Source organism: Girardinichthys multiradiatus, chromosome 4 (assembly GCF_021462225.1).
Source record: "Girardinichthys multiradiatus isolate DD_20200921_A chromosome 4, DD_fGirMul_XY1, whole genome shotgun sequence".
Lineage (NCBI taxonomy): Eukaryota > Metazoa > Chordata > Actinopteri > Cyprinodontiformes > Goodeidae > Girardinichthys > Girardinichthys multiradiatus.
In genome coordinates this window covers 2,821,998-2,835,267 of record NC_061797.1, presented here as the reverse complement: position 1 = coordinate 2,835,267, position 13,270 = coordinate 2,821,998, and the positions used below count along the sequence as shown (strand labels likewise).

General features: G+C 38.7%; 1 protein-coding gene across 7 annotated transcripts in view; it reads right to left on the bottom strand.

The window, feature by feature from the left end:
* ano1a (anoctamin 1, calcium activated chloride channel a) overlaps positions 1–13,270 on the bottom strand; it is a 121,032-nt gene that overhangs the window by 88,943 nt on the left and 18,819 nt on the right. For 6 of the 7 annotated variants that reach the window (XR_007037986.1, XM_047363401.1, XM_047363403.1 and 3 more), the window contains exon 2: positions 10,763–10,923. The exons of the other annotated variant lie outside the window; for it this stretch is intronic. Coding sequence is in view for 5 of the 6 variants with exons in the window: in XM_047363403.1 (XP_047219359.1) it covers positions 10,763–10,923 (161 nt within the window). In the remaining variant the exon portion in view is untranslated. The remainder of the gene's footprint in view (positions 1–10,762; positions 10,924–13,270) is intronic. 7 annotated transcript variants of the gene reach the window in all.

The window sequence follows — 13,270 nt, the reverse complement described above, 5'->3', positions numbered from 1 at the left end:
TTCTCTTCACAATATCCCACAGATTCTCTATGGGGTTCAGGTGAGGAGAGTTGGCAGGCCAATTGAGCACAGTGATACCATGGTCAGTAAACCATTTACCAGTGGTTTTGGCACTGTGAGCAGGTGCCAGGTCGTGCTGAAAAACGAAATCTTCATCTCCATAAAGCTTTTCAGCAGATGGAAGCATGAAGTGCTCCAAAATCTCCTGATAGCTAGCTGCATTGACCCTGCCCTTGATAAAACACAGTGGACCAACACCAGCAGCTGACACGGCACCCCAGACCATCACTGACTGTGGGTACTTGACACTGGACTTCTGGCATTTTGGCATTTCCTTCTCCCCAGTCTTCCTCCAGACTCTGGCACATTGATTTCTGAATGACATGCAGAATTTGCTTTCATCCGAAAAAAGTACTTTGGACCACTGAGCAACAGTCCAGTGCTGCTTCTCTGTAGCCCAGGTCTGGGGAATGCGGCACCTGTAGCCCATTTCCTGCACATGCCTGTGCACGGTGGCTCTGGATGTTTCTACTCCAGACTCAGTCCACTGCTTCCGCAGGTCCCCCAAGGTCTGGAATCGGCCCTTCTCCACAATCTTCCTCAGGGTCCGGTCACCTCTTCTCGTTATGCAGCGTTTTCTGCCACACTTTTTCCTTCCCACAGACTTCCCACTGAGGTGCCTTGATACAGCACTCTGGGAACAGCCTATTCGTTCAGAAATTTCTTTCTGTGTCTTACCTTCTTGCTTGAGGGTGTCAATAGTGGCCTTCTGGACAGCAGTCAGGTCGGCAGTCTTACCCATGATTGGGGTTTTGAGTGATGAACCAGGCTGGGAGTTTTAAAGGCCTCAGGAATCTTTTGCAGGTGTTTAGAGTTAACTCGTTGATTCAGATAATTAGGTTCATAGCTCGTTTAGAGTCCCTTTTAATGATATGCTAATTTTGTGAGATAGGAATTTTGGGTTTTCATGAGCTGTATGTCAAAATCATCCGTATTAAGACAATAAAAGACCTGAAATATTTCAGTTAGTGTGCAATGAATCTAAAATATATGAATGTTAAATTTTCATCATGACATTATAGAAAATAATGAACTTTATCACAATATGCTAATTTTTTGAGAAGGACCTGTATTTCATAAAATGACCTTACAGCAGAAAATCGAAAGAAGTTGTTGCTTAAGTGAAATGATAAAAAGTACAATGATGACATAAACAGAGCAGATTTTTAAATTCCTTTATTATGTTTCACTGTTTTCATTAAGTATTATTCTTTTGTTTTTATGATTTCAAGTATTATTCTTTTATTTTTATGATTTCAAGTATCATTCTTTTATTTTTATGATTTCAAGTATTAATCAACATTTAACTTTTAATGGTCGCCGAGGGCGGCGGGGCCGTATGAGTATTTCCCACAAAATATAATCTGTTTACCGTCCGTGGGTTTTCGCTCATACAAAGTATTTTTCTTACTCGTTTTTATATTAAATGTTTTTACTTGTGATAAAAGGAGGGACTGTTGGATGGGTGCAAAAACTTGTTATCACTCATGTAAAAACTTTGTGTTGCAAGGCACCTGCATTATGCCTTCCTCCCTGTGTGTGTGAGATCATTGCTATCTTTGTGAGAACCAGCCTCCTTTCCGTCTCACACACACACACACCCTGTCTGAACTGTCTGTTTAACTGTGCATATAAATAAAGAGATAGGGTGTCAAAAACTTTGTAGTTTCACTGCAAAGTGGGCTACCCTTGCTGCAAGTAACTATGACTGTATCGTTCTTATCTCTGAGTTGACTAAATAATACCTAACAATGCACAACACTCGATCTGAGACAGACACAAACTTCTTCAATGCAACAAGGATTTAATGAAGGTCAGGGTTATATTGTACAATGGCCTTCCAAAGAGAAGGCAATATACTTACCATCTCTGCTTCAGGTTAATCTTGACCTCTGCTGGTCACTTCATACTGTTACTTGAGATCAATGTTGACGCCAACAAATTTATCACATTAGGCTCAGAACCAGCATCAAAGCAAGCTCAAATCATAGGTCAAATCATCTCCTGCACAAAGCCGCTGACCAGTGCCCTTTATCTTCCAAACCTACATACATCTCACTGCGCGTATTCACACCTCCTATCTTCTTACAAGACAAAAATGTCCACCTTAACAGTTTATCTTTAGTCATATTGATTACTGCAACAGTGTCTTCAAAGGGCTGTCTAAAAAGGAAATCAGACACTACAGCTGATCCAGAATGCTGCAGCCCGCATCCTGACTAAAAACTAAGGAAGTGGAGCACATCACCCCAGTTCTAAAGTTCGTCGGCTGGCTCATTTACACTAATTTGGAAAAAACTCAAAGAAAACTGCAAAAATGCTGAGATCCCTGAGTTATTTTAAAGTAAGGTTAAAAAAAAAACATTTGTTAAGAGTTGGCTGTGACTGTTCTATTTAAACTAGTAACTAGTAAGATCATTTTAGTCGGTAGACAAACTTTTCTTTACCTGCCTTTATTATGCCACTGCGATGTACTTTTATTCTGTGCTTTCTTTTCTAATGTTTTAGTCATATAAAGCACTGTGAATTGTCTTATTACTGAAATGTGATATGTAAATAAACTTCCCAAACTTGACTACAGAAAGTTATAGTTACTTAAAGTACTTCTACAACCTGTTGACTACTGACAACGTGTAAGATGTCATACTTTAACAATCTGAGTTTATTTTTTCTTTATTAAAGACCTGGTTAGGGCACAAAATCTTGTATTATGCCCCAATTTGTAAAACTCTCCAATAAAAATAGAGATCCTTCAACAGAGACTGTTTTTTAGTGTAATAACTTGTTAGAGATAATATATTTCTGATCTTTCATGACCTATAAGGTGTGATAAGCTGTGATATATTTGTATCTTGGTTTATCTCCAGAACGGCCAGCCAGGCATAGCATTTAATTTGCTCCGTTATCATTAGATAATGTGCCCTCAGCGCTCATATACACATTAATATTTCAAGCACATGTGATACCATAGTGGTTGTTAAAAAAGTTATTTTCCTTTGTAATCTAAAACTGCAAACTGCTCTTGTTAGCACTAGGGTGGTTAAATATTTATATCTACCTTGTCGGAATCTTGGAGGGCTATGGATTAAATATAGAACCAGTATTGAAAGAACAGACATAATGAGTGAAAAAGCTTCTGTATTAAGACTCAAAGTTCCTGTCCAACAGCTATGTGTTTTTATGATTACTAGCATTAATACCAGTGGCTTGTGTGTTTGTGTGATATACACAGATTCACTTGCATATTCAGCCCTCTCTAAACAGGAAGCAGTCATAGCTGCAAAGGTCACAGGCCACTTCTCCGAGGGCAGATGAGAATATTGTGGTGTATGCATCACTCACCAAAAGGAGTGCATTTCTCATCGAGTTGTCGGGAAATGATGCTCTCCTTTCCTTTGGGCTTCCACATGCACACATCCTCCCCCACATATGTGAACAACACACACAAACACTTCTGAGATATAATCAGTTCAGCAGTTTCCTACTCCCTGCTGTATTTCACAGCCACTCTGAAATAATGTGGAAGCTGCAGCTGCCATGAAATCATAACATTTTCACAGAGAGCTAATTAAAGTATCCAAGATGGTAACAGTGTCAATAAATCTGGTAAACATAATCCAAGTCAAAACAAACAGCTAATAGGATGTATTGTAGGCTCAGAGCTCTCCTTTTATGATTGGTTAGCGAAGTAGCATATTAATGGCATGCGTGAACAGTGCCTGATTGTGTGCATCTGTACTCCCAGAACGTGTTGCTATTCGACAACTCAGACCACATTTAAGGGACACATGAGCCATTTATGACCACATTTTTGTCAACAAAAGTGTGCCCTTGAGCTGACTGATTTCCCACTGAAATTACATGTTTCTTGTACAAAAAAAAAAAAAAAAACAGCAATGAATTTGATAATGATGCAGTCTTTTGGGTATGTTTAGGATTTGCGAGATGGTTTAGGGTGAGCTGGACCGCAGCGTGAAGGCAACAGGGCCAACAAGTGCTAAACATCTCTGGGAACGCCTTCAAGACTGTTGGAAAACCATTTCAGGTGACAACCTCTTGAAGCTCAGCAACAGAATGCCAAGAGCGTGCGGAGCAGTAATCAAAGCAAAAGGTGTCTACTTTGAAGAACCTAGAATATAAGACATATTTTCAGTTTTCACTTTTTTGTTCAGTATATAATTCCACATGTGTTAATTCATAGTTTTGATGCCTTCAGTGTGAAGCTACAATATTCATAGTCATGAAAATAAAGACAACACTTGAATGAGAAGGTGTGTCCAAACTTTTGGTCTGTACTGTATATACAGGTCCTTCTCAAAATATTAGCATATTGTGATAAAGTTCATTATTTTCCATAATGTCATGATGAAAATTTAACATTCATATATTTTAGATTCATTGCACACTAACTGAAATATTTCAGGTCTTTTATTGTCTTAATATGGATGATTTTGGCATACAGCTCATGAAAACCCAAAATTCCTATCTCACAAAATTAGCATATCATTAAAAGGGTCTCTAAACGAGCTATGAACCTAATCATCTGAATCAACCCAGCCTGGTTCATCACTCAAAACCCCAATCATGGGTAAGACTGCCGACCTGACTGCTGTCCAGAAGGCCACTATTGACACCCTCAAGCAAGAGGGTAAGACACAGAAAGAAATTTCTGAACGAATAGGCTGTTCCCAGAGTGCTGTATCAAGGCACCTCAGTGGGACGTCTGTGGGAAGGAAATAGTGTGGCAGAAAACGCTGCACAACGAGAAGAGGTGAGCGGACCCCGAGGAAGATTGTGGAGAAAGGCCGATTACAGACCTTGGGGGACCTGCGGAAGCAGTGGACTGAGTCTGGAGTAGAAACATCCAGAGCCACCGTGCACAGGCGTGTGCAGGAAATGGGCTACAGCTGCCGCATTCCCCAGACCTGGGCTACAGAGAAGCAGCACTGGACTGTTGCTCAGTGGTCCAAAGTACTTTTTTCAGATGAAAGCAAATTCTGCATGTCATTCAGAAATCAATGTGCCAGAGTCTGGAGGAAGACTGGGGAGGAGGAAATGCCAAAATGCCAGAAGTCCAGTGTCAAGTACCCACAGTCAGTGATGGTCTGGGGTGCCGTGTCAGCTGCTGGTGTTGGTCCACTGTGTTTTATCAAGGGCAGGGTCAATGCAGCTAGCTATCAGGAGATTTTGGAGCACTTCATGCTTCCATCTGCTGAAAAGCTTTATGGAGATGAAGATTTTATTTTTCAGCATGACCTGGCACCTGCTCACAGTGCCAAAACTACTGGTAAATGGTTTACTGACCATGGTATCACTATGCTCAATTGGCCTGCCAACTCTCCTGACCTGAACCCCATAGAGAATCTGTGGGATATTGTGAAGAGAACGTTGAGAGACTCAAGACCCAACACTCTGGATGAGCTAAAGGCCGCTATTGAAGCATCCTGGGCCTCCATAAGACCTCAGCAGTGCCACAGGCTGATTGCCTCCATGCCACGCCGCATTGAAGCAGTCATTTCTGCAAAAGGATTCCCGACCAAGTATTGAGTGCATAACTGTACATGATTATTTGAAGGTTGACGTTTTTTGTATTAAAAACACTTTTCTTTTATTGGTCGGATGAAATATGCTAATTTTGTGAGATAGGAATTTTGGGTTTTCATGAGCTGTATGCCAAAATCATCCGTATTAAGACAATAAAAGACCTGAAATATTTCAGTTAGTGTGCAATGAATCTAAAATATATGAATGTTAAATTTTCATCATGACATTATGGAAAATAATGAACTTTATCACAATATGCTAATATTTTGAGAAGGACCTGTAGCACCAAGTCACAACACATGTCGTCTCAAGGCACTTTACAAATTTAATTCAATAGACTCATATAGACTTAAAGCCAGGTACATACATTCCAATTAATCCTAACTATCAAACAGTGCAGTCGGATTCAGTTTATTATTCAAATTGGTCAAAAGTTTTTCCTATCTTAGGAAACCCAGCAGATTGCATCGATGGCATCAAATTTAAGCCACAAAATTAATGCACTGCAAAAGGCAAAAGGTGTTCAAGCTCAGCACTAGCAAAGTGTACCCAATAGCAGCCAGTGGGTATATAACAAAGCTGTGTCTGTTTTTTAAGTGAAGTGTTAACAGAACATTAAAACCCAACATTGGAGCTGAGAAGGTTTTACTGCAGAAACAAAATACCATAGAAATCTCATATAAACAAATTTGAATAACAGTTTTTTTCCATTTGCTAAATGACTGACAGATTTGAATGTTATTCTGTACTGAAATATTGTTATATTTATATTAAACATGAGACTCTGCTATTGAGCAGATAAAAGGATATATAGATAAAAAATAATTAGGCACTTAAGGTGGAATTCACATTGGTTATATTGTTAAATTGGAACCCACACGTTTTTTCAAAAATGTCCTTAGCCATGTTGCACATCATGTATTGCAGATAGCAAATATTTCTCTTCACTCAGATCATTTTCCACTGGCCCTGAAAACATCAAACCACTTTCAGAGAAGTCTAATCTGCCATCAGTATGTTGGACCACTTGTTTGCTGAATATTGGACCATTTGCACGTTGCTGGACTATGCCTTTCCAGCGTCATCGGCCCATTTTGTACCGCAGGATGGTCTGTCCTACAAAACCCAGCTGCCACTGCGGCTGATATGACGGGGCCGTCCCAGGTCTGACGTCACAGGAGGCAATATAGGAAGGTGAACATTTGAAAGAAGCTGCTTTCACGTTGGATACCGGACCAACATCTGAAGCATCTCTCTCTGGAGAAGAAAAGCCCACATGGATTTTCATTTATTTCTCCCCTTTGGCCAACGAGAAACTGAGCAAATTAGGCTTACAGGAATAAGAAGGCTTGTAAGTTTTCAACTTTACCGATCGAAGACATGGGTTTAACACGTAACCAAAAAGATAACACTGAGTTTTCAAGGAGACGCAATTTTCCCTCGTTTTTGTTTGTACCAGTCGACTAGTGAAGGTCCATAATAATTTTTCTACCTTTCTGCCATGGAGGCCACCAAGGAAGAAAACGGACTGCTTTCCTGAGTATTCACGAACGCGTGAAACTCTTTTTTCTTCACTCTCTGCTCAGAAGGAAGACTTCAACAAAGTAAAACTCATCCTTTTATTTTATTTTTTTTATTTCTTTATTAGGAATAGCGTGGGCAGGGTAGAGTAGGATTTTTAGTGCGATTAGAGTCGCCATTTAGAGTCTAATGTGTTCTGAATTGTATGTGCATGCCATTGTTTTGAAACTTGCTGGTACTTTCGGAGGCCGTCGTGTCTCGCAAGTGTGTCTTTACCGTGTGAACACCTGTGCGCAGGTGCGCTGTGAAACTGGACTGCTATAATAACTGTTGGAAACATTTAAAATACTTAATAGGGTCTGCATTGCTATCCTCAAGTTATGTTTAATAATGTGTGAAATAAAATGTATTGTGTAACTTAGAGGTCTGCTTAATAGGTCTCTGTGTATGTGTGTGTTTGACTTAGATATAATCTTCCCTACAACAGTGAAGATATTTCTGTATGTGTCTGTAGGTAAAAGTCAAAAGTAGAATAACAGGAAATGTTGTGCAAAAGTCGAAAGGTCAGCTGAACAAAGGTGCAAGACAACTCAGACAGTCCAACTGACAACTGATAATGTGTATGTTTTTTCTTTGCAAATGTATACGCCTTGCTTTTGAATAAAAACACTGTTCTGGGGAGAAAAAGATCAGAAGTATTCGAAGTATTCGGACGAGGTGGATGTGATTACTTCTCCCTACAGGCAATTTGAACTGCGCAGTCTTTGTGTTTTCTTTTATTTAGTTTTACTAAAACAGTATAGCATGACTTAGCTTTACCAAACAAACGAGCACGCAGGAGTTTAAGGAACAACTCCAACATAACCTTATGGTGAAAATCAACCATTTTCTTTGTCTTCAACTTTACTGCTTACTGGCTTGCGCCAAACGTTTTATTACCCTTTGTCCTCGGGGTTTACATCCTTGCTGGGGGGGAAGGTTTATGACTGTACATCTCACTGAGCTACACTTTCTGGCGGGCTGCGCTCCCAAAGCTTCGTTCAACACCATATATTGTCATATTATCACTTTTGCCATAACTGCTGGTTGATTCCATATGCACCCACTGCTGTTTTGCTTTATTTTGTTTAGTTAGATATTTTACCCCCTTTTTTTGTAGAACTTTGCATGTTTGAGTACGTGAAGATTATTAAATCGGAAGAGCAGATTGTATCAGGCTGTGATTTAATAAATATTCACATAGATAAAGAGAAGGCGTTGTGTTTATTTTGTGCAAGAGTGATTCGTCAGTCAAAATAAGGTTAAAAGTTCCCCACGTTTTGGCAGAAACGGTTGATTAAACAGTGACATCTCTGGTAATACTTATCAATTATTACTGAGTATTTAACAGTTGTAATTATCAAAGGCGTTGAGCCACAGTTACAACACCAGAAGACATCTCTGGTCTCGATTCATAAATGAGGATTTTGAATCCCTCATTTATCCTCTGATTTCTACCCTAAGATTTTGGCAAAGATAATTCTAATTAAAATCTCTGTTATGCCTTCCAGGCATGCTTTCAACCACACCACTGCAAAGCACTGAGACTGAATTGGTAGAAATTTCAAATGACACAAGCCTTAACCATCAAAAACTGTCTTGTACTGGATCTTAGTGCTGCGTACAGTACATTTGATCATAACATCCTGATAAAAAGATTGGAAAATTAGATAGGATTGTCTGGTACTGTGCTAAACTGGCTAAGATACTGTTTAATAGAATGGGACTACTTTTTGTCATTGGGTAATTCAGAGTTCGTACACTTTTCCCACAGAAACATTTAAGCAATTTTTAAGCATGTTAGAGTAGTCTGTATCCCTGTGTGCCATGGCACACACAGCGTTCCCTGAATGAAGGGAGCCTTTCAACAATCTACAATACTGTGCAACTGATTAAAATTTAGCAAGTTATGATATTAAGATGAAATGGACATATAGGCAGGAGGACCCCAAAGCCATCACAAGCACAGCATGCATGACGGAACATTGTCAAGCCACAGCTACGTTTTGCGTAATTAAACCATTAGCTAACCACCTTTACTCGGGTTTTCAATAAAATGTTTGGTTGTTGCACATTTTAAAGTAGAGTAGATAACAGTCCCATTGTGAAAAGCTGCAGGTCCTTCTTGCATATGTTGCAGGCAGCTACTTGAGGATTTGGTCCTCGTTTTAACCATGTTTTGTATCTAGTGTTTTCGAGCCAGCGGTCATTGAAACTGCCTTTAACATACAAATATCAACTCAGGTTCTTAATCAAACTGTTAGTGTTCTTTATTACAAAACTGTGCAGTTAGAATATGAAACCCTTTCAAGGACTTTATACAGCAATCAAGCACTTTCCAAACCTTGAAAACCTTGAACACAATTCAATCATTTTCAAGGATTTCAAGCACCCGTATGAACTCTGGTAATTATAAATTAGAACAAAAGATAATGTGGGGTTCATCAATGCTCAATGCAGTTTAAAAAACAATCATGTCACGTAGTGCTCACAGCTGTGTGTTTATGGGGCTTAGAAACTGACAACATATCAGGAGTCTGGTGTTTGCACAAAAAAGAAAGAATAATGAGAATCTGCATTAAGAAGAGGAAGTTTCACGTGAATACAATGCTTATTCTTGCATGATATTTTAACTTGAAACAATGAGACTGGGTCAGGTGAATATTTGCAATCTGGACTCCACTTCTGCACCAACAAAACAATAATTTCCTCTTATTGGAGGTGGCCTCATATTATACCTGTGGTTCTCCCACTGTTTAAAAGTTAACAATAAGATGTTAAATAGGTCACTAATGTCATGTCGAGGCTTTATTACGAGGTATAACTTGGCACACTTAAATAGTTTACTCATCAAAACCTGCAATCGTGAACTTAGAATCACTACAAAGCAGCTGCTGCAAATGTGATTTTGTCAAATTAAATAATCCACAATCTCAGTAACACATGCCATTTTATTTGGTACAGTAAGGCTCCTCATTCAGGTTCAACACCATAATATCTTTAAAATGCTACACCCCACAATCAGAAAAGAGAGCTGCTTTCATTTCGGTTAAGCAGGTTTACAGCTGGAAACAAAACTTCCCATTAAGCCTGAAGCCAGTGAAGGTACTATTCCCAGCAACATAATTGGTAGTTTCCACCAGTGAGCAAAATTAGCAATAAACAACATTGAAATGGTGCCTTAAACACTGAGCTCATGGTAGGCCAATTACATAGTCACATTATACCACAGACAGGTTTTGTATTAATATCAGTGGAACAAATGTTTACAACCAATCCCAAATATTAGAGAAACAAATCTGGTGCACTTTGGCTGTTATATTTGCACAGCAATGTGTGCAAGAAGAATTTGACATGAATTAAAATTACACTTGCTTTTGCTCTCTCACACCCTCTTAAGTCCATCAGTGTAGAAAGAAATCAATTTACCACATCTGATGAAACTTAACACCTGCAGTGCTACACACAGTCCTAACTTGGTAATAATTTGAATAAAAACATGGACCTCCCACAGATTTACATCTCTTAGCCTCCCTGGGGGATTCTGAAACCCTACACAGTTAAACCCCTAGCCTAGAAAATTCCTGAAGTATCTTACCATTGACTCATTGTTCCTGGCTGTTTCGTTGAAGTCCCTGCCCAAGTTTTTGTCCTCGGCAGGGACTAGTAGGTAGTTCTCACTCCTCCTCATCATTGTGACTTCTTCCTCCTCCTGGTGTAAGCTTTTTCTGTGCTCACAAGAGGAGATGGGTGGTGAACCTAACGAAAAGACAAACAGATGAATTTAAAAAAAATAATCTGCAGGTGCAGGAAACAGCCATTTATCAATGTTTAAACAATCAAACCACTGCTGCCCATCTTCAGCAGTTTAACACTGAAAAAGTCCTCCGCAAATCTAAATATACATGGATATGCTGTTTTGAACATTTTCAGTTGAAGAACTCTTGGATCTGTAAATCAGATGACTCACAAGGATAAATACAACTATAAGTCATAAAGAAGTTCTTTCTCTACCGTTTAAAGACTGAACTATTAAACAGATTAATCTGAAAAATGTGTTCAGAATAGTAATGGTCAGAGATGGATAGTAACTAGTGTTGGGACCCCAGCCATGGGCTACAACATTAAAGCCCAGTAAGAACTTTTCTGTAATTTTGAAAATAAATCACACTAACCTACTTCCAGCACAGCCAGGAACAAGAAGGGAGTAACAGCGGACTTCCCGTGACGTCACTGTTTGAATAAAAACTCTGCGTTCCAAACAAACTGACCTCTTCCACGCAGGTCCCCAGTGGAACTGGACGGAGGGACACAGCGCGGTAATGTCTCTTTGCTGGCAAACAGACATAACTTTTCAAACTGGATCCAAGAGTGTCATACGATAAGGCGATCATATGGACTAAGTCAAGTAGGAGTGAACTGCTATTTGTGTATCTGGTATTTATTCATGAACGGGGTAATTAAGGTACAAGCGTGGCTTGACTTTTGTTTCTGAGGTCTACAGAACCAAACTGCGTTCCAGAGAGTTCCCAGCAGAGACCTCGTCTCTACAATGCAGAGTGGAACAGTTTTTCCCGGTCTGAAGGAAGGACAACGAGACAGCATCACCGTTGTTACAGCAGTAACGTGCAGTTCAGCCGGCCCAGCAGAACTTGATAACTAAGTAAACACCATTAAGACCCATTTATCCAGAAAGATTTTGTTATTATTAAAAATAATATTTCCTTAAATATTATTTTACTATTTCCTTAATATTTTTTTAAATATTATTTTAATAAATAAAGGCAGCTAATCTTCTTTAAAATATTATTTTATTAAAATAATGTTTTATCCGATCTTGCATTGTGAATGGTTGTTTGAAGATATACCAATCATTGCCTAAGTTAGTTCCAAGACTAACTTAACTTCATTTCCAGATTCTTCAAGATAATCCTTGGTTCTCAAACATAAACTTTGCATGGTAATGTTGCATCACTCTTTCGGTCATGGTTTTCAACCACCTTTGATTTACTTGTTTATATTGTACATAGCCTATTAGTCTTCCTTATTCTTTCATTCTGCTTGGTAGTTCTGGACGCAGGCTGTTGCAGGATCGAATCCCAGCCCCTGCGACGTTTTCAGCACACTGTTCCCCCACTCTTTCCACCATTTCCTATCTGTTTACTGTCAAGAAATGATAAAATAAAGGCCACTAGTGCTGCAAAAAAGCTAAAAAATAATAAAATAAAAAAAATTACTTCTTGCAATAGATTTACTCCATCGTACGTTTCTACTTGTACTTGAGAAATAATATGAAGTAACGTTACTCTAACATGAGTACAGTTTCTGGCTACTCTTTTCACCTCAAGGTCCTGAATAACAGTTTTAACCCGGAATTCATCAGACGACGATGGACTCATCAGCTGAGCCATTTGAAAGTGAATTTACAGTAAACGGAACATATTGTCTGTTCTAACATTCCCTATTTTACCTACTGCAAGTATTGGTTTCAGAAGTGTTGTGTTGTACACAAAATTACATTTGGAAATGTGTGTTTATTCTGCCTGAATTTGTTGTTTTATAAGGATTTTTTTATATTTTTACTCTTTACTCAATTTACACATAACTTTGTTTTTTTCTCTTTAATTACATAATTTCCCTCAAATTAAATCTGCTGTTCTGATCAGTTACTCAAAAAAAAATAATCCACTGGTTAAATTTACAGATGCACTGACATATGTTCCACCTGCTCACTAAGAAGATCTTGAAATTAAAGGATAACTCACAAGTCATCCACTACATGAAGGACAAATATGATGAAACTGATACTGATGACATTCTGGACCTTTCAATCCTCTTCAATCTTCAGTTGTGGAACGTTACCTCCAACTCCCTGCCACCAGTTTACCCTTAAAACTGTTTTAATTTCTGCACGTTGACATATTTCAGTAGTAAAGGTATTTTTCTTTGTAGGATTGCCCTTTTATTTATTAAATGTATATATTTCCTTGTAAATGTAAAATACTAAAGGTCCATTTGATTTTACTTATACGATACAATTACAATACTTCTTTATTGTCAGTACAAATCAAACATTTTGTCACAGTACTATTGTTTACAGACATAT